Source organism: Globicephala melas, chromosome X (genome assembly GCF_963455315.2).
Source record: "Globicephala melas chromosome X, mGloMel1.2, whole genome shotgun sequence".
In the NCBI taxonomy this organism is placed as follows: Eukaryota; Metazoa; Chordata; class Mammalia; order Artiodactyla; family Delphinidae; genus Globicephala; species Globicephala melas.
This window is the reverse complement of record NC_083335.1, coordinates 21,807,997-21,835,239: the sequence shown is the minus strand read 5'-3', so window position 1 is coordinate 21,835,239 and position 27,243 is coordinate 21,807,997. Positions and strand designations below refer to the sequence as shown.

General features: G+C 38.2%; 1 protein-coding gene across 1 annotated transcript; it reads right to left on the bottom strand.

The window, feature by feature from the left end:
• Positions 1–1,765: 1,765 nt before the first annotated feature.
• LOC115847960 (DDB1- and CUL4-associated factor 12-like protein 2) lies at positions 1,766–3,350 on the bottom strand. The gene has a single exon (XM_030848227.3). The coding sequence runs from the start codon at positions 3,337–3,339 to the stop codon at positions 1,966–1,968; it is 1,374 nt and encodes a 457-aa protein (XP_030704087.1). The 5' UTR covers positions 3,340–3,350; the 3' UTR covers positions 1,766–1,965.
• Between the last annotated feature and the right edge of the window lie 23,893 nt (positions 3,351–27,243).

Here is a 27,243-nt window from a genome sequence, read left to right as displayed (position 1 = left end):
TTCTAGGAATTTATCCCTGCAGATACACTTACACATGTGCATAAAGATGTATGCACCTAAGTAATCATTGCAGAACAGTTCATAGTAACAGAAAATAAGAACCAATATAAATGCTCATCAAAAGTGTAATGAAGAAATAAAATATGTTCCAGCCATATTTTAGGGAATAATATACAATTAAAATGAATTAGGTAGATATGTATGAGAAAGACTCTAAGGTTTTGTGATAAAAAAGGCACAGGTATGTAAAACATGTGCTACCATTTGTGTAAAAATTGCATACACACATACATATGTGTTTATATATGTATAGACTATCTCTAAATGGATAGACACACAAGATGTACTGCCTTTGAGCTATGGGCAGATCAGGGAACTTGGGGTATGACACTCACTTTTCACTATACACCTTTTATAAAGTATGATTCTTTTTTCATATGCAAGTATTACTTAAGTTAAAATAAAACAAAACAAAAATAGAGACCAAGTGGGAAGTCTTGATAGATGTAGTTTAAAATATATGAAATATCTGCATATGTAAAATGGCATACATCTATGCCTTTTCCTCACATGGGAAGTAACATATACATATACACAAATACACAGTATATGTGAGTAGGTGGTTATAAGCACAATATGTATGTTTGTGTAAATGAAAACCAGTGTGTTAAATCATCTTAAAAGCACGACAAGACCCCTAACTGTCCTAACCTGTAGCAAGTATATTTAGATAAGGTATTGAAGATGTCATTGAATGTTTTAACCCATAATAGAATAAGTTTGCTGTTCAAAAACAAATGTACAGAGTACTGTATGCATAGGTGATATTTCAGCTTCAGTTTCTCTCCTGGAAGACTTTGACTTTGATAAATATATTCCTAGAAGGACAATTAAGAAAAAGTAAAATGTATGTTTAAGCATTCAAAAACTTCAGCCTAGCACTTAATTACTAAAATGCTGAATATGTTTTATTTTTTTTTCCTGCAATACATCATATACTCAATCCAGATAGAAGACTTATCCAGGTATACAATAAAAAATTGTCAACACCTGCATTGAGCACAACAGTCAGCCTTTCTCTGTAAATGGCTGCCTGGATAGTGTTACCTGAAATGTAAAGAAATGTTTACCCCAAAAAGTACCTCCCTGATTGTCCTGCCACATATAGGCCAGTTTTGATTAGCTCTTAAAATCTGTACCATAAATGCTACCCAAGGAAGCAGGCCATAATACAGCAGATTTAAACAAGAAGGCTAAATTTCTACTAAATAATCAAAACTGTGATTAATAGGATGAACATCATTGTGAGATTTCTTAACAAAGAGAACATATTTTAAAGTATTTTATACACCAACAATATACAAACAACAAACACTGAGTTTCCAACCTCCAAATGAAACATACCCCAAATGGTGGCAATCTAGAACTTGAAATGCATTTTCTAATTGGAGCAGGGCTATAAACCTGCTCTGTTACATGATGGGTTGTTCCTCAGACCAGCCCAAAAGACACTTTTTAGCACACATTTTCCAGAAATACATCTGAAATGTGTAAAAGACCTGAACATACTGTTGAAATATTGATAAAACTAAAGTACTAAATTGTTGTCGGAACCATGACTACATCAGCCAAGAGAAACAGCATATGTGAATCACTCAGAGAGAACACAGTTAAGGATTAGTCAAAATTCTTTGTAAGAGAGGCAAAAAAAAAAAAAAAAAAAATGGTGATATTGGAGGAGGTGCAGAAAAATCTGAAAGCCAAGTTTTGATTGCCCAAGAGACCACTTTTGCCTTCTGTTTCTTTCTCTCTCTTTGCCTAACACACTGAGCAGAGGTAAGTTGGGCCCTTTCCACCTGGAAGATAAAAGCCACACAGAGTAAAAGCACAAACACAGAGTGAAGGAGGAAATCGAGAGGGGACCGGAAGGTGTATCTGGGCACTTTGAGGACACGGAGGCCATCCTTAGCTCCAGAGGCCGGCATAGTTCCCGTGGAGGCCGGAAGGGAGAGGCCCCCCAGCGACGAAGAGCTTCATCTCGGGCCAGTTGTAGCAGTGCGTGTAGAGCGCGTTGGGGAGCTCGCCGATGCCACCGAAGTAGTTCACCCACAGGTCATCGTGGTTGAGCCAGCCTCTGCCACAGGTGAGCTTGAGCTTCCTCCCTGCGGGCCCCGGAGAGAAGTGCGGGCTGGCCGAGGTCCTCTCCTCCAGGAACGTCTGCGCGCGGATGTCATAGAAGAGCAGGCAGCCGTGGCCCGTGCCCACGGTGACGATGTGCTGGTAGAAGCTCAGGGAGCGCACACCCGTGCCGCCCTCTCGGGAGCACAGGGGCCGGATGTTCTGCTGGCGCTGCCGCGGATCCAGGAAGGAGACGTGGGACTGGGAGCCCACCGCGTACAGGGACAACTCGTCGCAGTAGGTCAGGCACACGTTCTCTCGGCAGTAGGGCAGCCTGATGGACAGCAGCCTGGACAGGTTGCTCTGGGCTTTCCACAGGTGGAAGTAGCCGTCCAGGGACACGGCTCCCAGCTCCTGGTTCTTGCCGCTGAAGGCCAGGGCCCGCACCTTGCGGTTACTGGGGTTGGTGCTGGCCCTGGGGATGGTCTCCACGTCCCTGGGACGGATGTGGGCGTACAGGGGGAGGCCCGCGTCGTTGTGCCAGGCGATGCTGCCGTGGAACATGTCGGGGTCCATCTTCCAGAGCGCCACGGTGCCGTCGCGGGAGCCACTCACGGCCACCGTGTCGCTCATCCAGGCGATGGCGAAGATCCAGTCCTTGTGGCCGTGGCGGTCGCCCAGGCACACGGGGTCCAGCGTGGGCAGCTGGTAGACGGCCAGGCTGTTGGGGTTCTCGCCCCCGGTGGCCAGAAGCGTCTTGGAGGGATTCAGCTGGATGGCGTGGATGCCGCAGCTCGGCTGGGCGCGGGCCGACGCGGGCCCGCGGTCCCGCATCAGGGGGATGCGCGTGATGTGGCCCGACTGCACGTCCACCACGAAGAGCGTGTTGCACTTGGTGCCGCACACCACCTGCCTGGCGTTCAGCCACTGCGACGCGAACACCTTGTTGAGGGTGCCCAGCGCCAGCTCGCGCTCCCTCAGCAGCTCGGGCAGCTTCCGCACCGCGTAGCCGCGCAGCTTGCCCTCGAAGCCCGGGAGCCCGGCGCGGCCCCGCGCCCCCACCTCGCGGCCCTTCAGGTAGTGCAGCAGCGAGCGCAGCGCCGCCGGCCGCTTGGGCTTCTTGGGAGGCAGCGGCCCGTCCCCACCCGCCGCCGAGCCCAGCGACGACGCCGCGAGCGCCGGCGCTTTCCGCTTCCTGCTACCTGTTTGCCTCGGGGCCATGGTGGGCGGCGGGCGAGTGGCGGCGGCGGGGACGGCTGCGTCGGCCGGGGGCCGGGGCGTCCGCGGGGCGCGGAGCCAACAGAGTCCGGGGCGCGGCGGCGACGGAGGCGAGGGCGGCCGGGCCGGACGAGGAGAGGTGGCCGGGGGGAGCGGAGCGCAGGCGGCGCGCGGCGGCTGGGGTGGCGGCGGCGCGAATCGAAGCGAGGGCGGGAAGCGCGGCCGGCGGCGCGGCGGGAGCGAAGTCGATGTGGGACGAGGACGACGCGGGGGGCGAGTGTGAGGGGGCGGAGGCGGCGGGGGGAGCGGGCCTGGGGTACTGGATAGCACACGCCGGACTGGGAGGGGTGGGATAGGTGCGGGAGCGAGGGGGGGAAGTGGAGCCCGCGAGGAGGGGGAGACTCACCCAGGACCAGCGCTTCGGGATTCCCAAGGCTTCTCCGTGTGGACACATCTAGTGCGCCTGCCCATGCCCCCTGATATCCTACTTGGGGAGTTTCACTACCCTCTGGACAGGAACCAAGTAGCCTTCTTAAAATCCTTACTTAAATAATTCTGAAAGCTAAAATACAGTCAAGTATGAGGCTAGAAGGAGCGCTGAAGTTATCTGTCGAAGAAACAAATGTGCCCTTGGTGCAATTTCGGGAGACTCTTTGCTGCAATTAGATAGTGAACTTGACCAGGGATGGTAGTGTTTGGCAGAGGCAAAGAGGCCCTCCCCATTAGGTCTCGCCTGCAGCCCCTCCTGTCTCAGCCCCTCTACCGGTGTCTGTTAAAATGTTTCAACCTATTTTTTAAACCAGTTTTTCCCTGTATTTCTCAAATTGAGTCCCCTGAGCTCCTGCACCAGAATCTTTGAGGGGTGCATTCCAAATGTAGTTCCCCAGGCTCCACTTCCCGCCGGGGTGGGGTTAGGACCCTGTGGTCAAGAGGGAAGCCTCAGGATCTGAGGGGACGGCACTGAGGATGGGCGTGGGTGTTCAGGGTGTTGACTTCTCTTGAACCTCAGAGCCCTCAGGCGGTGGAGCTGACTGGAAGAGGGCTAGGAGACTGAGGGATACCCCTTTCTCTGCTCTGGGGAGGGAAGGGTCAGTCCTCACTGTCAGTCTCAGGAGAAGCCCGGGGAGCCTGGGCAGAGCCCTGTCATGTGTGAGAGGCCCCCTGGGACGTTGGCGCAGGGCCCTGAGGGATGCACAGGATTTCCAGAATCACATAGTGAAGAACTTTCCAAAAGGATATAACCACATAAACACAGTGGTGAAGAGTAGGAATTCAGAGCATGCGTTTAGCAGTCTAAGGATTTGGACGGTCCATACGTGGCTCTGCAGCTTCAGAGCAGCCGCAGCGGCAAGCCCATATCCAGGCATGCTCAGTTACGCAGAGTTACAAGTGGCTGGTGGCTGATACCAACTCTGCACACACCCCAATCTTCTGCTATAAAACTGTGTTTGCTCAGTGGGTGCATATGGGGAGGGGAGGTGGATTAACTTTTCTGATCCATCAGTGGAAAGCATGGGAGTTACTTTGTTGCTGCTTTTATGCCCCTTCACCAAGCCCTTTTTGCGACCCCACCTCAAATGCACAAACTCCAAGTATGTAAACCATGGGTCCTTCCCACCACTCCAGTCCAGCTGCGAAGTCCCAGTGCCCACTCCTCCCCCATATTCCTCCCCATGTTTAATGCGATATCAAGATGTGGGTGAGGATGGTGGATAGGGAGTGACCTGACAATGAAAAGAGTGCTGACAACTTCATAATTAGAACTGATGTTACTCGAGAATAACTGACTGCAAATTCCTTTAACTTAACCTACCATGATGTTTTCCTTTTTTTTTTTAATTCAACCTCAGAAAAATGGATATTATACAGTAAGACTTCATGGCGTATTTTTTACTGTTGTGGTAGAACAAATAGGCTGAACGTTTGAGGAGATAGATAGATAGATAGATAGATAGATAGAGACATATTTCAATTGTAAAAATAATTCTTATAACAGCTATTATTTATTGAGAGCCTGTTTGTGTCATGGGCTGGAGGGCTGTGCTAAACACTTCGAATGCTTTATGTGCACTCAGTCTCACAATAGCTTGGTGACGTAGGTTCTATTTTTATAGCCATAATTTAAAATGAGAGAACTGAGGCCCAGAAAGAGTAATGATGACTCCCCCATGGTCACACAGCTAGTAAATGGTAAAGTCGGGTTGTGAATCCCGGTCTGACTCCAAAGCTTTTAAGACTAACAACTACTCTATATTATTCTATAAATACAATTTTTCTATTTCTGCCTCTTTAAAAACCGTGTAAACTACCCCATCATGGAAATTTTACAGGTGTTGCATCTTGTGCATTTTTGAGAGACAGCCACAATTTCTAAAATACATGAATAAATACTGAATGCAAATTATGTATAACACTTTCCGTAGAATATTTAAAGGCAAAAATACGATCTCTGAAGCACATTTTTTTTACAAATTCTTTTAAATTAATATTTATGAAATGTAATAATATATGCCTACATTTGTTTGGTTTTTGTTTGGTAAAAATAACACCCATATAAATTGTCCTGGTATTATGTCTCCACTTTTTTGATAATATAAATATGCAATATTTATGTATAGTAATGTGTTTGTAGTCAGTGTGCAGATTACTATTTTGTATTGATAAATGAAGTGTGTTAATTTTATCTGGAATACAATACATGAAACGCATTTCATTTCATTTATGTCTGCACTTTCAAATTTCTCTGAGCTTTGTACTTAAAGATGTAAAACTTCCAGACCAGAGCCAAGTTATGTTGAGAGATTTACAGTTTTTTATGTCAACTTACAAATTTGAACCTTTATTTACATTTTATTGCTTCCATTTTTAGGAAAACACAATGTCTGATAATATATAAAGTCATGCACAGTACATTTATTGTTAAAGCAGTAGATGTAATGGCCTGATGATAAAATTTCAGATGTCTGCATGGCCCTCTGAACGTCAGGGTCTCCATTACTTTTTGTTACCTGTGAAGACCACTGTGTGTATGAGTGTAAACATCTTGTCAGTCCTTACTAATCTATTTGTACATTCATTACTGCTTTGTGCTACTAACATATACCCGGATAAATTTGTATTAGCCTCACCTATCTCCCCTACACGATATTCCCCTCCATTGGATAGGGGCTTTTATGTGTGGTTTCAGGGCACTGTCTTATCCTGTTCTCTAATCACTTAATATGTTTAAATGTTATTTTCTTAATCAGATTGTAAACTCCTCAAGGGGTTAGGTAATGTTTTCTACTTCTTTCACACCATCACATCCTTCTAGATATGCACTAAATGGTTTGTAAAACTTGATTGTCCTGTTGATAAACTAATAGAAGAAAGGAGAGAAAACAAAATGAAATATCAAAAAATTACAAGTAAGATATTTTGAAATCAAATTACTTAAGGGAGAAAGCGAAGGATTTGAATTGATTTGTGATATTGCCACATAACTTGTTTGAAGTTATATAAATATATATATAACTTCAATATAGGTATCTATCTATATTCAAAAAAGTTATGTGGAATTATTATCTATATCAATTTATCTCTCTATATTTATATGTGTTTCTTTTCAGCCTACTGAATAATTTTATCAACTGTGTCTACCTTTCTAATCTATGAATGAAGAAAAGTATCTGTCTAGCCAAAAAATGTTAGATTACCAGTTTAAAATTAGTTAAGGCCGAAGATATTTTACTGTGATATAATGAACATAAACTTGGTTGTTAAATATGACTTAAATTATTTTGAAAATATTACTATTTTTCACTTCAAAACTAAAACAGTCTCAGGACAAAGGCACTGAAAGAGAAAGGCAGGGTAATAAGAAAATTGGAAGGTTAGCAACAAGTCTTTTTGAAGAACTGATCAATTCTGAAACTTTCTTTTCACATTCTTCTATACAAAAATAGATCTTACAAATACAGGCTTTAGAGATTGGAGCACATTGTCAGGTATAAAGGCATTTGTCTTCAGAAATGAGGTTTATAATTGTTTCTGATACATTGTATATAGATGTAAAGCAAGGCTATCCTCAAGAATATTTTTGACATCTTGTCTATATTTGTATGTATAGCTTTTCCATTATCTTTATCAACAAGTATAAGGCACTAAATAAAAAAAGAAATATAGTTAATTAAGCTTGTTTGAAAATAATATATGATAATGATACACTGTCATTTATAACAGACACAAGGCAAACTATTCTTGAATGATTAAATTGAATACATTTTCACTTAATCTCTGATTATAGTACAGCCATAGCATTTCAAGCTGTGACCTTGTCAAGCCTCCTAAGATAAGCAGCTGTGAACCTGGTTTGTAGTCAGATGGGAGGCTTCCTCCAAACCTCATGATGCAGAAACTGGTGGAGATGACTCAGCAGGCTATGTTTCCCCCAACAAAGGCACTACTAAAGGCATATGCTGTCAGATGGGGGAATAACGGAAAGATTTATCACATTATTTCATTTACTAGAAACAGAATTATAGGGAAAGAGGCAATTTTGACTCTATGACCTCTTCCTTGCCCTTTCTCTCTCTATCTTCTCTAAGAGGAAGAAATGTGTCAGAGCCCAAGCTTGGACTTTGTTTATTGAGAGGGTAGATTCGATGCTGGTTATATGTTTTATGGGAGGCACAACAGTGTAGTGGTTAAGAGAGTAGACTTTGAAGTCACATAACATGGTTTGATTCTGTTTCTGTGGTTTTCTGGTCTTGGAACTGGGTCAGTTAGTATACCTTCTTTGGATTTATTCCCTTATCTATAAACATAGGATAATAACACCTATGTCCTGGGGTAGTTTTGATGATTGAATGAGTTAATACATAAAACCCACTAAGAACAGTGTCTGGAAGACTATAAGCTCTTAATAAATTTCTCTTAAACCCTAATGGCTTTCCCTCCTTTCCCTTATTTAACTTTATGAAGACAACTTGGAAGCTGCAGAAAGGGGGTTTTTGAGTGTGAACTGCAGCGCAACACACACTTATACACTAGTACACACAGGGATAAAATATTTGGAGAGCTAGCTACTTGTCTGCTCACATACAGCTCATCAATCTCCATTATCTATCCAACCTATAGATAAACATTCTGTCCAATCTATAGGGTTAGTGTTAGGGTTATCTATAGAGTTATAGATAAATATTCATATGGGAAGAATGTATTGTAGGAACAACTTTATAGTATGCTAGTAGATGAACCACTGTACAAAAAATAGATCTTTTCTTTGATTGGGGGCATTGCCCACTGATGATAGTAGTTAAATTGGACAGAAGTGACTGTAAAAATGTATATAGATCACACTCTAATGTCAGATGGGTACATAAAGGAAGCCCGTAAAGTTCATTGATAAACAATTCTATTCCATGTTCTGTAGTGTCTTAACTGGATAGAGATACCCAGTTATTACTTTCCCTAACTTAGATACCCACTTACACCTAGCCTCAACTACACCATATATACCAATGCCTCCCAACTTTTTATCTTTGTCCCAAACTGACATGGCCAACTTTCTGCTTGACATTTTGGACATCAAGAAAGAACTTCAAACTCAGCATGTATAAGCTCAAGATCTTGAATGTGACTCCCATGCACCTGATCTTTTACTGTTTCCTATCTTAATGAATAGCACCACCATCAGTCCAGCTGTGTAAACTTGAGTCCTAAGAATTATCCTTGAAACCCAATGCTCCTCATCTTCAGGTCCCATATCTATCTTCTAACATTTTTCATATCCACTCAATTCTCACCCTCTCCACTGCTACCACCCTTTCCTGAGCTACTGTTTCGTCTTGACTTGACAACTACAGTAGCCTCCTAACTGATTTTCCTGCAACCACTTTTGCTCTCCTCCATTAAACTCTCCACACTGCAGCCAGAGTGATATTTTCAAAATGCAAATATGGCCATGTCACTGATCTGATTTAAACAAACCAGTGTTTTCCTACTGTCTTAGGATAAAGACCAAAATCTCTAACACAGCCTATGAGACCCAGCATGATCTGACTTATGTTCTCCAGCTACATTTCTACCTTCTTTTCATTGCTTTTTCTGCTCCAAGACACACTGACCCTTTTTAATTTCTTCAGTGACATTACATAAGTTCATGCCTCAGATCCTTTTTTGTATGCTGTTCTCTCTGCCTGGAAAGCTTTCTACCTGCAGGTCTTCCCACCTTTTAACCCCCACAGATACCTGACCTTGTTAAGTTCTTATCCTTCAGATTTTAGGTAAGTTATCACTTTCTTATGGAAACTCTGACTACCCAGACTAGGTCCGATCTATTATACATGGAGATCCCCTTAACTTTATTTCATGGCATTCACCACAGGTGAAATGGCATGGTTATTTCTGTGACTCTTTGTTTAATGTCTGTATCTACCAAAATATTGAATGAAAACTTCGTGAGGACAGAGGCAGTATCCATTGTGCTCACTACTGTATCTCCAGTATTTATCATGTCATAGAAATAATTGGTGTTTGTTGAATAATACTGACAGAAATTTTAGAGACCCTGGATCTCTGTTTAACTGGTACATCAGAACCCCAAAACTTCATGCTGTTTGATCAACCACTTCTAACTGAACACAGCTTGGAGGGAAGAACTTTTGCTACCGTCAAGTCAAACATTACCTTCTCCACTATGATCACTTCTTTGACTCTACCAGATAGGCCTAAGAGCATCTTTTTTTGTACAGTACGTACATACTTCCGTTATAGCAATTAACTTACTTCATTGCAGGCATTGACTCATCTAATTCTAAAATAAGTGCAAGCCCCTTTGAAGTAGAAATATTTTTTAAAATATATTTGGATCCCCAGAACCTAGCACACTGCCTGGCATATAGATGGCCCATGCACTTTTGCTGAATGAATGAACAAATGAATTCGGCCTCTATCCAAACCCTTGCTAATAAAATATAATAGCATTCTGAAGGCTGATTCACATACTTTCAGTTTTATTCTTGAATCACCTTAGGCCACCAGGAGACTGTATCATAGGATCATATTAGCTTAGTATTTGCTGAATCAGTTTCACTCGCTTGCACTTTAATGTTATGCTTTAGGCAGTTATCAAAGGTCATTAAAAAAAATAGCCAAACAGCTATACGGATATTCGTTCTGCATTTATTGTAAATCTGTTATGAAGGGCACTGTTCATCACATTGTTTAATGTCCCCTTTATACAATGTCACACAGAAAATTAATTTTATAATATAATGACAAAAGCCTTTATCTCTGGAATTATTATATTTCCTCCTTTCTGACCTTGAGAACTATATCAGAGTGCAGACTATGAAGTCAGAGAGTCCTTGGATTTGAATCTTGGCTCCACTTAAGGGTTTAGTTTTGTGACACTGGGCAAGATCATTTTTCCAACTTCAGTAACTTCATCTGTAAGATGAGGATTATAACACCTACTCTCCGTGGCTGTAGTGAAGATAGATACAATGTCAGTGCACCTAGCAAAGTTCCTGGCACACAATATGTGTACAGTATATAGTAAAAATCATTTAATTTTTTCCCCTTGGCCGCTAGGAAGCACAGAGGCAAACTTGATACTTAACTATAGCAGCTATATCAACTTTTCCACTTTTTCTTGACCTGATTTTAATTTTCTTTGAATTTTATTTTTTAAAACTACTTCAGGGCTTCCCTGGTGGCACAGTGGTTAAGAGTCCGCCTGCAAATGCAGGGGACACGGGTTCGTGCCCCGGTCCGGGAAGATCCCACATGCCATGGAGCGGCTGGGCCCGTGAGCCATGGCCACTGAGCCTGTGCGTCCGGAGCCTGTGCTCCACAACGGGAGAGGCCACAACAGTGAGAGGCCCACTTACCACAAAAAAAAAAAAAAAAAACCTACTTCAATTAATTATGGAAAGGAGGCACATAAAATATATAAAAGGATTATTACCTGTGAACTCTGAACTACAGCAACAACAAAAATCTCCATTAGTTAAAAACCCTAAAGTTATAATTATCATAGACTAATGTAGTATAGGAAATGTTGAGATTTAAGGGACAGAGAAGAAAACCCCAATATTTCTACAAGTGCCCCCCTTTAGGTGCCACAATATATTACATCTCACCATTAGGGATTCCTCTTCCAATAGGACTCTTGAAATGTAAATACATGAATATACATTAAACTATTACTTGTCATCAGAATCAGGAGGATCAAAGACAGGAAGGATTGCTTAGAGGAAGAGGACATGAGGAAGAGAATAGAAGGGGAGAAAATGGTTAAAATATTTTGAAAAGAGAAAAAGCTGGAAATGAGGGAAGAATGCAGAATACTGATTTTGCTCATATCCTAATTTCCTTCAGGTAGACCATATCATACTGTTCTTTGGGATATAAATTAAAGAAGAAACAATTACTTTACAATATGTCCTCTAACTAAAGAGCCCTATTATGGAATATGCGTTTGAAATGACCACAGATATGCTTGTGAAAAAAATGGAAAAAAATGGGCAAGATGCTAGGACAATAAGGTAGATTGCAGTGTGAATGATTAATGATTAATGGTTGTATTTATTCAACAAGGATTTGTTACATGCCTGTGATATGCTAGAAGGCATTAGATATTAGGAAATACCAAGATTAATGGGACATAAAGTCTTTCCCTTCAATGAATTGTCATTCTAGTGTGACAAAGAGGCAGAATGGAAGGATAGGAGACCGAACTCATTCACCAAACACTTACATGGATAACTACTATGTATCGGGAACTTTGCCAGAACCTGTGTGTACATCACATATATTTTTTAAATTAAAAATTATTATTTACATATATTTGCATCTATTTAAATAGATATACGATATATATATCGTGCATATAAAATATGATATATATCGTACATATAAAATATTATATATATAGTACATATAAAATATGATATATATATCATATATATATTTGTTTATAATAGCTTCCAGGTTTTGATAACCTGTGTTGCACTACAGATTTTACGTATATTATCCTACACTTCACAACGAATCTGTGTAACAGAGGGCATTCTTTCAATTTTATAGATGAAGACACTCAGGTTTAGTGAAGTAAAATAGCTAGTAAGTGACAGAGGCGAGATTCCAACCAGGCCAGTGTCCTTTCCCCCATTGCACTGTGTCCGCTACAATATTCTTTTCTGGGCCTTTGCCAGTACCATAAAAGTGGTGAGTGTGGCATGAGGTAAGTCAATATGCTACAGTCTCGGTGCCTGGCCACTGAGTGATTTGGAAAGCTACCCCAATCTGGGTGATCCCCAGCCTTCCTATTTTGCCCTGCCAGCATCTTGCTAGTTGTGGTACATAGCCTCTGAGATGGTCCCCAATGAGCTCTGCCTCCTAGTTTCCATACTCTTATATAATCCCCACTAGGCATTTGACTGGCCTAGTGACTAGACTCTAATCAATTTAATACAGCAAAGATGATGGGATGTCACTTCCATGAGTAATTTACAAAAGACTGTGACGTCCATCTCCCCCCTTCTCTCACTGGCTCACTGTGAGAGAGAAGCCAGCTGCCACGTTGTGAGTTGCCTTTTAGAGAGACTCACTTGGTAAAGGACTTGATGTCAGCCTGCCTACAGCCACATGAGTGGGAGTGGATTCCCCCTCCCCTGCCCCCAGGTGAGCTATGAGATGACTCCACAGCCCAGGCTGACATCTTGTTTGCAGCCTGATGACACACTCTGAGCCATAGAAACGCACATAAGCTGTGCCCAGATTTTTCTGATCTAGAAAAACTGTGAGATAATGAATGTGTGTTGTTTTAAGCTATTATGTTCTGGGGTAATTTTTTGCATAGCAATAAATAATTTATTCATTGGGGGAAAATGTTTCCCAGATTTGTACATAGTTGATTCAACCAGAACAATGGCTGGGCTAGTGACTCAACATGGTAACAAGTACATGACTTGAGCTCTTGAAACATTAAAACATTTACTGAGCATTTGCCAAGCACCAGACCCATAGAAGATTATCTTAGTTCTTTAAAACAAGTCTGTGGAAGTACTGTATTCAACCCCATTTGGCTGATGAGGAAACTGAGGCACAGAGTTTTCCAAGTTTGCACAGCCAGTAAAGTAGCAATGCTTTGATTTGCACCCAGTGCTGACTCTAGAGCAAGCATTCTTAAATAGATAGCCATGTTGTCTCAACTCTGCTATAATATTCTCAGTACCTTTCCTAGAAGTTAGCTAAGTGGTTCTCTCTCCCAGTCTTTTTTTTTTTTTTTTGATAAGGACATAAAAGGAATATTGATGAAATTTAGAGATGAAATTAAACTGGGAAGCAGAATGAATATGAAACATAACAAACATGATTCAAAAATCTCAATAGATTGGGGCAATGTTCCAAATCTAGCATGGTGACATTTAATGGGAATATGTGCTGAATTTGCATATTAAAAATTTTTAAGTATAAAAGCAAAATGACATGGCTTCACACTTAGAAATCCATGTTAAAGGACTTTGGGATTTTATTTAATAATAATCCCAAAGAGTGAATAAGAAAGGTCCTCTGATTTTAGACTGTGATAATAGAAGTGCAGTACGTAGAAGAAGCAAAAGATAATTTTACTCTTTATGAGTACGTTAGATTACATACGAAGGGCTGCATTCAAAATTAGTCACCTTATTTTAAAAAACTTTAGACCCGCTGGAAAAGGGCATTGTGGGGTGGCTGCTGACCCCCAGGGGACACTTTGAAAACTTGGGGTGATTTTTGTCTTAAAAAAGTTTTTAGTTGTAACTTACACATTGCAAAATATGTTATTTATTATAAATCTATTTCATTGAATGTCTCATTTATATTAAAGTTCAAGAATTATATAGACTTTTATAGGTGATGTGTGTAGGTAGGCTATATTACCTATGAGTTTAATTTCAGTAAAGGGGATGTAGCAAAATATGGTCATTAAATCTGATAAGCTTGATAAGAACAGCACTGGAACATATTTAGGGCAGAACAATCAGGGTGGTGAGGAGACTTGGAACCAGATCATTGGGAAACTGGAAAGAGTTGAAGTGTTGTGACAGAGAGAAGAGAAATATTACTGTAGGGTAGCATGAGAGTTATCTTAAATACTAATGGCTTGTCCTGCAGAACAGATACTAGAATTGTTTTATAGTGTCCTAATAACTAAAATGAGATAAACAAAGGAAATTCCAGAGAGCATATTTCAGGGAAATACAAGGGAGACCTCTCCAACAAGGCATTATCTGATAGAATGGGCGGCTTCACGCCATTGAGAGTTGCAAGTTACTATGTGTAGTCAAGTACTATCTGCTTTAGTGACTAGTACATGTGAGGTGTTCAGTGACTATGTGTTGAATAAATGAATAACTTTCATATAAAAGATTCAAGCATTAGACTGGTCATTTGAATTAGATAAACTCTAAGGTTCTGTCCTACTCTGAAAGTTTGTGATTAAGACTGGAACTGAAAAATATAGGTGTGTTATATATCTTTGTAAACTATGAACTTCAGAATGGGAGGCTACACATGTGATGATGAAAAGAAAAATAATAGCATGTCTGATCTGTATGCTATAGAAATGTCAACCACCACAGTGTAAAATAGATGATGACTGTCAATCTACACAATATACAGAATCTCAAAATTGCCAAAGTCTGTTTTTAAAGCATAAATTATTAGCTCAATTTTGGTAAAGTTTTATAAATTGGCAGGCCATATTAAGCAAGGAAACACTTGTGTTCTCCTGTTAAATTAAATGATGGAAGAAGGTGTACGTGGCAAGTGTGCTCATTTGCTGGGTGGATGATCTGATGGCAGTAAGTCAAAAATTCAGAAGTGAGATTTAACTCATTTAACTCTCCTTATCAATAAATATTGACAGTTTCTTTATCAATCGATATTCATTGAGGATCTAGTACGTATATAATGATATTCTCGGTTGTGTAGAACATCTGCAAGAAAATGAATAATGGCCCATGCCGTCCTACTTTGGTTAGGAAGATAAGATGAAAATAACATAACATTTATAATAATTTTTAAAATTCACGACTATAAAATTAAGTGCCAACACAAGGAGTCAAAAAGGAGGGTTGTGAAGGAAATTACTCAGTATAGGCTGTGGCACAGAGAGAAGAATTCATGGAGGAGCTGTGACCTTCTTGAACCTTGAAGGTTATTTGGATAACATGAGCAGCACAGTGTAGAAAATAGCCTGATGAAAGCGGAGTAATTGTGTTATGGAAAAGTGGGAAATTGACTTGAACATTAAGCTAAGGATCATCCAATTATAGAAGGCTTTGGAAGTCATGCAGAGTAGTACTGGTAAATAGGGAAATACCATAGGTTTTTGAGAAGATGAATGAGATGATGGGTGTATCATTTAAAGGAAATTAGATTAGCCATGGTTTACTGAGTGGGCTTAATCAGGGAGAAAAAAGACTGTAGAGACAAGTAGGCTGTAATAATCCATTCACAGGGGAATAGTGTTTTAGAATGACATATTTTCTCTGGAAATGAAAGTTAAGGTATAAACATGTCTAAATAATGCTAACAAGACTTGAGTATTGCCTGGGCATAAGAGATGGAGAAAAACTATTCAAGTGGCTACAAAATTCTAAGCTTAAGAATTGACAGAGAAAAGAAAATTTAAAAAGAGAAGACAAAGGAAAGTGAAGATGTGGATTTCTAAATTGATTCAGTATTGAACAAATGAATTTAAGATGGCTCAGTTAAAGAAAAACAATGAAAGAAGCACATCCTCCTAACTTGAAAAGTTCCTTTGAGACATACCTATCTTCTGATTTCCTCATAATAGCAGTCACAAGTACAAAACCTTAATATTCTTTGGTTTCTTATACTGGAAGACATAAAGGATAAAGTAGACTGTAGAATTTGTAATTTAACAATGCTAAAAATCATGTTAACAATTCCTAAACAAAATATGGTGGTAGGTATTAGGGAAGGCAGGAACTACTGTAGCACCATCATAATTCCCATTCTTTAGAAACTTAGTAAAAGATAAAAAATATAGAGGGATGGAGGATAGAGCATTGAGAAAGGTAGAGGATGGGATGCTGTTGTAATTTCATCTCATCCAGATGCTTTTATTAACCATTTCTTATCTTGGCAAGGAAAACTATTCTGCTTATTAAAAACAACTGCCTTCAGCATCATTGCTTTTTGAAGGCAGATATATATAATCTCCACAGATATCGCTTGTGCCCAAGTGATAGTGGAAATATAAGGAGTTGACATGGTTTGCGAAAGCATCATCTATGCATGTGGGAAACTTGAAGGGAAATACCATATTCTTTCATATGCAAATGTTCTATGAAATTGCTAATGGGACAAGAAAACCCCAAGAATAAATAAGAAAAACTCAAGAAATTTGAACTTCTAGAACTTAGTTCATGTCTATATTATGTCAAAACAACTGGTTAAAAATTCCAAGAAAATTGCATTCAGACCAATTTGATGTTGTATTTGACTGGGGTGGATTCTAATGTACTGCACACAGTAGCTATTAAATAAATATGAATAACGATACTAAGGATTTAATAAAATTTTAAACTTTTTAACCCATTGGGTTGGTAAGTAGCTAAAGTCTTACTCTGTTGTGAAAACACTAGGCAACTAGATTAACAACTCTAATTGATTATACTGGTCACCTCAGACCCTTTTACTTGTACCCTTTGACCAACATCTCATCCACTTCCCTGCCCTGGTATCCACTATTCTACTCTCTGCTGCTATGCATTTGACTTTTTTAGATTCCACATATAAGTGAGACTATGCAGTTTTTCTTTTTCTGCGTTTGGCTTATTGCGCTTAGTGTAATGTCTTCCAAGTTCATCCATATTGTCAGAAATGGCAAGATCACCTTCTTTCTTAAGGCTGAATAATATTCCATTGCATATATATGCCACAAATTCTTTATTCATCAACGAATAGACACTTAGGTTGTTTCCATGTGTTGGCTATTGTGAATAATGCTGCAATGAATATAGTAGCAATCCTTTCACTATGCATATATATATATCTAATCATCACGTTGCACATCTTAAACATATACAATCTTTATTAAAAAAATAACAGAAAAGAAAATTTTAAAGAAATTGAAAAAAAGAAAAAAACTGGGATGACCTGCCTCCCCTTTGGACTGTATTCTGGTTCACACAAAGGGAATTGGAGAAGAACTTTCAAGTTTTAAAAATTTGGTTCAGTGTCTTTTCTGTTTGTACAAATTGGCATGTTCAAGAGGAGAAAGAATGAAAACAAGGTAATAGATGGAAACATGTCATTGGTAACGAGAGAGATCTAATGATTTACTTTAAAACTTTCTGAGCTTTGAAAATAAGGAGAGCTTAATTTTACATCTACAGAACTTATGCACTTAAATGAGCTATTTTTGTTCGCTTGCACGCAATCTCCCACTTCTGTTCCTGCTGTGTTACAGAGACAAATGAAAATAAATTTACGGTAATAAAATTAAGAGCTTAAACATGCTGTTCTTGTGTATGTTCATAAAGTTGTTCCCTCACCACCACACCTACTGCGATTTGCCCTGGAGTTTCAAAACCTCTTTATTTGGTTGGTAGATAAGCTATTTTATCACAAAAGTACAAAATGTCTTTTGAAAGCCTACTAACTTTTTTTAAATTAATTTATTTATTTATTTTAGTTTTGGCTGTGTTGGGTCTTTGTTTCTGTGCGAGGACTTTCTCTAGTTGCGGTGAGCGGGGGCCACTCTTCATCGCGGTGCGCGGGCCTCTCACCGTCGCGGCCTCTCTTGTTGTGGAGCACAGTCTCCAGACGCACAGGCTCAGTACTTGTGGCTCACGGGCCCCGTTGCTCCGCGGCATGTGGGATCCTCCCAGACCAGGGCTCAAACCCGTGTCCCCTGCATTGGCAGGCGGATTCTCAACCATTGCGCCACCAGAGAAGCCCAAGTCTACTAGCTTAAGAAAAATTACATTGCCCACCATAGAGAATTCAAGAGTTTGTGGTTGTTAGAGAAATGTCTGAAGGTATTGAGTTAACATATGCAAACAGCAACAACTTTCTTTTCTTCTTTAACTTTCCAGTCAAATAAAAACATTTTTGCAAGTTTTAGATGAAATCATGTTCTGAAATTTAAATCATATGCTTTCCTTGGCATGAGAAAGACTACTGACCTTCTTTAAGTACATAAAGCAGGGTGTCTCGTGTTGTTTGAAGATATTTTGAGTTTGCTTTTTAATGTGAGCCCTATGTGAACAAGGAGCTTTGCTTGAGCGTGTTTTGAAAGTGTAGGGAGTGCCAGATCCCAGTTCTCCAGTGGAGAGCTGGCAAGTTGCCCTACTCAATATTCATCCACTGAGCAGAAAAATATTGATGTTCACAGAATAAAAGAATTAAATATGCATTTTAAAAGTGTAAATAAAATGTGTCGCTTTATAAGCATTGGAGGATTAGGAGGAATCAGACATTCTAACTTTTATTGACACATTGACATCAGCAGTGGTAAAGAAAAGAAGAAATGTCATAAGGTTTACTTATTGTGTCTTGAAATTCTCATACTAGTAAAAGTATTATTACTGGAAGCATATAAAGGTAGGAATTATCTAATTTCACAGTCTCTGCCAACAAAGCAGAGAACTAAGGTTAAAATATTATACAGAGAGAGGGATATAAGAGGCATTTATTGGTTTTTTAGCCTTGTACTTTCCTTATGGATTAATTTCATCCCCTCTGAACTATTGACTAATTGATTTACAAAACTCAGGACATGAAGGTAGGGAATTTCTTAGAATATTTTGTTTGCTTGACCAGATAAACGGAGGTTATTGGGATAAGTTAAAATGACCACATACATATATTATCGTTAAGACTCATATTTCCTGTAATATGTAAATTGGGCCAAGATGTCACATTGAAGTTCAACTATCCAAAATCCTTTCTGATTTTGGTAATTAACAGTGTTGACAACACTTTGTCACTAAGCAAAACTGGGCAGATGGTGACTTTCAATATACATTCATTATGCAGCATGAATGAGTGTAAATAACGTTGCTTTGTTTTGGAGCATTTGAAAGGGATTCTTTTAACTAATATTTTAAAGTTGACATGGAACTTTAAAGATGAAAACCTAGAATGCTTAAGGACTTTTAGAAAGTAAGTCCCTTCTATTTTATGAGTGACCGAACTTTTGAAGTAGATATACACCTTTTTTTCTTTGTTCCCATCTTTCTATTAGATGCTCAATAAATACTTCTTGAATAAGTGAATGAATTAATTTCCTATTAGCTTCTAAAGGGAAGGAGCCATGATTTAAACATCTCTGTATCCTCAGAGTCCAGGAGAGTGTTTGACACAAATTCTCAGCAAAGGTTTATTCCACATTTACTCTAAAATATAGAATAAAAGTATGAATACATCTCAAGCTTATCATTAAATCCCTCCCTATAACCCTTAAGCTCTGCAAGATATCTCTGATCTTGAATTCTTAAGTATTTGAGGAATCCCAGTTAGAGTTAGCAATATATTTAACAAAAACATTTATATGCGAAATATACAAATAGTTCCTGTACAGGGAAGCCTACAATATCAAAGTAACTTTTTTCCAAATTTTTTGAAGTATAGTTGACAAATAAAATTGCAATATATGTAAAGTGTACAACATGATGGTTTGATATATGTATATGTTGAGAAAGGATTCCACCATCAATAAAATAACTCTTTTATTGACTGTTTACATGACTTAGGAAAAAGCAAAGCCTTAGAGGACAAGACAGATATTGGTTTGAATACTGGCTCCACCAAGTTACGAACTGCAATCTGAGGTAAGTTATTAAAACTTTCTGAGTCTGTTTCTTCACATATAAAATGTGGTTAGTAATATTCATCTTAGATAACTAAATAACAGATATGAAAATTCATTAGGATATAAATAATTGGATAGAACAGATACTCAGATACAACAGTTTCTCAAATCTATGTTTTCTGAATATTTTGTTTCTTAACATGCATAGTTTTGTGAATAAGGTACATTTAACAAAAATGAAATTATCTGATAAATGATGTTTGAGTTTTGACAAGTATGCTTCGATATTTGTCTAGTTACAAATTATAAGTTTTTGGATGGCACTATATTTTAGTATTAAAATTGCAGTGTTTGGAGGCAAAAGATCTACATTAGAATCCTGGCTCTTCTACTTCCTAGCTCTGTGATTTTGGCTGAGTAATTTAACCTCTCTGAGTTTTACATTCCACACCTCTAAAATAAGGATTAAAATACCTACCTTACATGCTTCTAAGGTTGTTCTAAAAAAAATGAGATAATGGGTGTGAAAATACTTTGTAAAGTGCCAAGCACCATGCATCTGCTAGGTGTTTATTATTATTGCTTTCTCTGTGTTAGATTTGTCTTGGTAGTTACCTTCATTGATTTGTCAGAAGCAGTTATTCAGTGGTTAAGAGAGTTGACTGAGAATAATGACAGAAATTCCTTAAGAAACACATTGCACGGAACGTGCAATGATAAATTTTTGTTTCAGTTTCTATCATAGATATAATACGTGACCTTGAAAAAAGTTACTTTTTCATTTCCCAGTTCTCAAAATGGGAGCAAGAATTACCCCAATTAGTGCAGATTAATATAAGGATTGCAAGGGTAATAACACATACTGAGATACTGGATTAAGAGGAACACTGTAATCGCAAATGTAACAGGGTGTTTCCTATTGTCAATGAGGATTTTTCATTATCCAATCTGTTTTTTTGGCTAAGAAAGGCATTGAGTCAGATTTTCCCCTGCCGTTAAACTACTATGTTAACATTTTACTAAATGGAACTGTGGTAGTTCCAAAATGTCAGTATAAGTAGCTCACTCCCAGACAGTAGCTTTTCCATTGTAAGAACCTGGTTTATTCATTCATAATAAGAACACCCCTAGTATGAACCTTAAAATTCTCTAAATGTATAACTATTTACATTTAGAATTGACAGTCAGAATTGTCACATATAATGTCTTTAAACTTGAGTGATACGTTAAAAATCAAAGAATTAATTTAAAATAAGCTGACAGCCCCAATCCAAACAAAAATCTTTCTGAAATGGTGTTTTATTGTCAAGTAATGATTTTTCTGATGGCAGCTGGGTAAAGGGTGATGGTGGAAGGGGTGGTAGAGGTCTTGAAAGGATGGAGCTCTCTTAGCAATAGAGACATTTAATCAAGAAACTATTGCAGCTAATAATTGAAAAATAAATCTTTACCTATTGTAATCAGACTCTATATGTAGATACGGAATTTGTATGGGTGACAGAAAGATTGAAATCACTAGAAGCTTTCAGCCATGAAGGAGTTGTACGCTGTAAACACTCAAATCAAGATCTTTCATCCATGACAGAACGGCTTGTTACTTTGCACAAAGGACAATAAACTGGCTTATAAGCAAAGTGAGTAATTTTTTAAAACACTCTATTGCATGTATAACAATCCTTGTAACATATCTGTCAAGCACATCATTTGTAAATACAAAAGGAATTTGAAAATAAATCTTAAAGCCAGAAAATCAGGGAGAAAGACTTTGGTGGAAATCAAATGGGTCCAAGAAATACATAATCACAAGTCCTGACAAATTACCTTTCACAAATTACCTTCTTGGTGATGTGCCTCCAAAATGGAAAATATTACTGAGAGATGGCTGTATTTACTGAGAGGGAGAAGAAATTCAGGAGCTAGAATTTTTGTCTTTATTTTTTTTTCCATCTTACTGATGAGGCCTTAGTGAAAATAAAACTGTAAGTCACAGGCATTGATTTTATTTTCTGTAGATCCAAATGACTCACAGTTAATGGTACAAACAAAAACATGTTTATTAAAGTAAGAGAATGCTCCCATAACACAATTTTGAATGAAGATGTAATTTTTGTTTTCCAATGAAAGTTAATGTTCTTTCCTCTTTAATAAGATGCTGCAAAAGAATCTTTAGCCAACTCAAACCAACAACAACGACAACAATAATAATAGAAGCCAAAATAAGGGTTTTGAAATGGAATAAAAGGTCACAATAGGAAAAAAAAAACAACTTGCACTCCTTAAGAATTGATTAACTTTTATTTGAATTATATCAAGTGTAATAAAGGCTGTTTTCCAGAAGTTGTTCCATATTTAAGGAATTCAGTTATGCTTGAAATAAACTACACTTTTAATAGGTCAATATATGTATTGTTTACTACAGAAATGTTTTTCAAACCTAGCCTCAAATTAAAATTTAAGGAAGTCTCATTAATTTATATATTGGTGGTTAGGCTAGGAATGAAGAGTTAATATACACTTCCCTTCCTTGAATTTTAGTATACCTCACTTATTTGACTTGAATTCTCTCCTCAATAAAAGTTAGTGTTTTTTCTCCCTCTCTCCCTCTTTCTCTCCTTCCCTCTATCATGTTTGCAGAAACACACATATACACACATACACATGGATATAGGCACAGACATACAGACACACACACACTCACACATACCATTCTTTTTTTTTTTTAATTAATTTATTTTTGGCTGCTTTGGGTCTTCTTTGCTGAGTGTGGGCTTTCTCTAGTTGCGGTGAACGGGGGCTACTCTTTGTTGGGGTGCATGGGCTTCTCAGTGCGGTGGCTTCTCTTTGTTGCGGAGCACGGGCTCTAGGCCCGTGGGCTTCAGTAGTTGTGGTTCGCAGACTCTAGAGCGCAGGCTCAGTGCATGGGCTTAGTTGCTCCATGGTATGTGAGATCTTCCCAGACCAGGGCTTGAACCCATGTCCCCTGCATTGGCAGGCGGATTCTTAACCACTGTGCCACCAAGGAAGTCCCACATATACCATTCTTTCAAGGAAGCCGGTCACTATGAGGACAATGTTTACAATCTATATAACACAATCATTGGTCAAGACAAAGAAGTTTCATATGCAAACTTAAAAATTTGTGACAGAATAACTTTAGGAGGATATTATAAAGTGATACAAAAGAAAGTGAAATCATAAATGATAGACATAGAAAATTAGCTGTCAATAGATTGTTTTTTAATTGATGCCTGACCTCTGATATGAAAATGCACATTTAAAACATCTTGAAGCATACTGAACTTAGTAAAATTTCAATTAGTAACAATTAATAAAAATGATTGAGGCATGCAGATTTTAGTTTTTGTTAGCTGCTGGGTTTTGCTTTTGTTTTGATTGACCAAGTCTTAAGAAGAAAGTCTCTTGTTTCAATCTCAGATGTTGAAGACCTTTTTAAAAATTTAATTTAGTTTAATTTTTATGTATATTTTTAAGCTGAGAAGGCGAAGTTTATTTTTTCCAGCTTTAATGAGGTACAATTGACAAATAAAAAATATAATAGATTTAAAGTGTACAACGTGATTTTATACACACACACACACTGTGAAATAAATCAATAATGAGGAAAACTGGAAAATTCACAAATATGTGGAGATTAAACAGCATGCTCCTGAACGGCCAATGGGTCAAAGCAGAAATATATCTTGAGACAAATGAAAATGTAAACAAAACATACCTAAACTTACAGGCTGCAACAAAAGCAGTTCTGAGAGGGACAAACGACTACATTAAGAAAAAAGAAAGATTTCTAATAAACAATCTAACTTTACACCTCAAGGAACTAGAAAAGGAAAAAACTAAGCCCAGAGTTAGTAGAGGTGAAGAAAATAACAATCAGAATGGAAACAAAGGACCGAGAGACTAAAAAGACAATAGAAAAGATCAACAAAACTAAAAGCTGGTTTTTTGAAAAGATAAACAAAATTGGCAAACCTTTATCTAGACTAAGAAAAAAAGAGAATAATGAATAAAATCAGAAATGAAAGAGGAAACATTACACTGACACCACATAAATACTAAGGATCATAAGAAACTACTATAAACAATTACACACAAACAAATTGGATAACCTAGAAAAAATGGATAAATTCCCCAAAACATACAACCTACCAAAACTGAATCATGGAGGAATAGAAAATCTGAACAGACAGTAAAGAGATTGAATGAGCAATCATAAACCTTCCAATAAAGAAAAGCCCAGGATCAGATGGTTTCACTGGTGGATACTACCCCACATATAATGAATGCCTTTCTAAATTGTATAGTCTCTATGCCTTTCTTGGTAACTTATTGTGGGCATAAAATAATCAGGTCATAAATGTAAACCATGGGGTACCTAGAAATTAGTTTTACCTAGTAGTTCTCATAGTAGAACAGTGTGGAGAGAGAAAATATACTCTAGCTATTACCTGAAAGTGGGTTTTTAAAATAGATTCCTCCTTTGACATAAATTAGGTGCCCACATGTGCATGGGTTTATCTCTGGGCATTCTATCCTGTACCATTGATCTATATTTCTGTTTTTGTGCCAGTACTGTACTGTCTTGATTACTGTAGCTTTGTGGTATAGTTTGAAGCCCAGGAGCCTGATTCCTCCAATTCCAGTTTTCTTTCTCAAGATTGCTTTTGCTATTCAGGGTCTTTTGTGTTTCCATATGAATTGTAGGATTTTTTGTTCTAATTCTGTGAAGAATGCCATTAGTAGTTCGAAAGGGATTGCACTGAATCTGTAGATTGCTTTGGGTAGTATAGTCATTTTCACAATATTGATTCTTCCAATCCAAGAACATGGTATATTTCTCCATCTGTTTTGTCATCTTTGATTTCTTTCATCAGTGTTTTATAGTTTTCTGAGTACAAGTCTTTCACCTCTTTAGGCTGGTTTATTCCTAGGTATTTTATTCTTTTTGTTGCAATGGTAAATGGGAGTGTTTCCTTAATTTCTCTTTCTGATTTTTTGTTGTTGGTGTATAGGAATGCCAGAGATTTCTGTGCATTAATTTTGTATCCTGCAACCTTACCAAATTCTTTGATTAGTTCTAGTAGTTTTCTGGTGGCATCTTTAGGATTTTCTATGTATAGTATCATGTCATTGGCAAATAGTGACAGTTTTACTTCTTCTTTTCCAATTTGTATTCCTTTTATTTCTTTTTCTTCTCTGATTGCTGTGGCTAGGACTTCCAAAAATATGTTGAACAAGAGTGATGAGAGTGGACATCCTTATCTTGCTCCTGATTCTAGTGGAAATGCTTTCAGTTTTTCACCATTGAGTACAATGCTTGCTGTGGGTTTGTAATATACAGCCTTTATCATGTTGAGGTAGGTTCCCTCTATGCCCATTTTCTGGAGAATTTTTATCATAAATGGCTGTTGAATTTTGTCAAAAGCTTTTTCTGCATCTATTGAGATGATCATATGGTTTTTATTCCTTAATTTGTTAATGTGTTGTATCACGTTGATTGATTTGCATATATTGAAGAATCCTTGCATCCCTGGGATATATCCCACTTGATCATGGTGTGTATGATCCTTTTAATGTGCTGTTGGATTCTGTTTGCTAGTATTTTGTTCAGGATTTTTACATCTATGTTCATCAGTGATATTGGTCTGTAATTTTCTTTTTGGGGGATATTTTTTTCTGGTTTCAGTATCAGGGTGATGATGGCCTCGTAGAATGAATTTGGGAGTGTTTCTCCCTCTGCAATTTTTTGGAAGAGTTTGAGAAGGATCAATGTTAGCTCTTCTCTAAATGTTTGACAGAATTCCCCTGTGAAGCCATCTGGTCCTGGACTTTTGTTTGTTGGAAGATTTTTAATTATGGTTTCAATTTCATTACTTGTGATATGTCTGTTTATATTTTGTAATTCTTCCTGGTTCAGTCTTGGAAAATTGTACCTTTCCAAGAATTTGTCCATTTCTTTGTGGTTGTCCATTTAAAGACAGCCTCTTCAATAAGTGGTGCTGGGAAAACTGGTCAGCTACATGTAAAAGAATGAAATTAAAACATTACCTAACACCATACACAAAAATAAGCTCCAAATGGATTAAAGACTTAAATGTGAGACCAGACACTATAAAACTTTTAGAGGAAAACATAGGAAAAACACTTTGACATAAACCACAGCAAGAACTTTTTGGACCCACCTCCTAGAGTAACAGAAATTTTTTTTTTAAAAAAAAGGGACTTAATTAAACTTAAAAGCTTTTGCACAGCAAAGGAAACCATAAACAAGACAAAAAGACAGCCCTTGGAATGGGAGAAAATATTTGCAAATCAAACAACAGACAAAGGATTAATCTCCAAAAATGCAAACAGCTCATGGAGCTCAATATCAAAAAGACAAACAATCCAGTTAAAAAATGGGCAGAAGACCTAAATAAACATTTCACCAAGAAAGACATACAGATGGGCAAGAGGCACATGAAAAGATGCTCAACATCACTAATTATTAGAGAAATGCAAATCAAAACCACAATGAGGTATCACCTCACACCAGTCAGAATGGCCATTATCAAAAAAGCTAGAAACAATAAATGATGGAAAGGGTGTGGTGAAAAGGGAACCCTCCTACACTGTTGGTGGGAATGTAAATTGATACAGCCACTATGGAGAACAGTATGGAGGTTCCTTAAAAAAGTAAAAATAGAACTACCATTGACCCAGCAATCCCACTACTGGGCATATACCCTGAGAAAACTGTAATTCATAGAGACATGCACCACAATGTTCATTGCAGCACTATTTACAATAGCCAGGACATGGAACCAACCTAAATGTCCATCCACATATGAATGGATAAAGAAGATGTGGCACATATATACAATGGAATATTACTCAGCCTTAAAAAGAAACACAATTGAGTTATTTGTAGTGAGGTGGATGGACCTAGAGTCTGTCATACAGAGTGAAGTAAGTCAGAAAGAGAAAAACAGATACCATATGCTAACGCATATATATGGAATATAAAAAAAATGGTACTGATGAACCTAGTTGCAGGGCAGGAATAAAGAGGTAGGCATAGAGAGTGGACT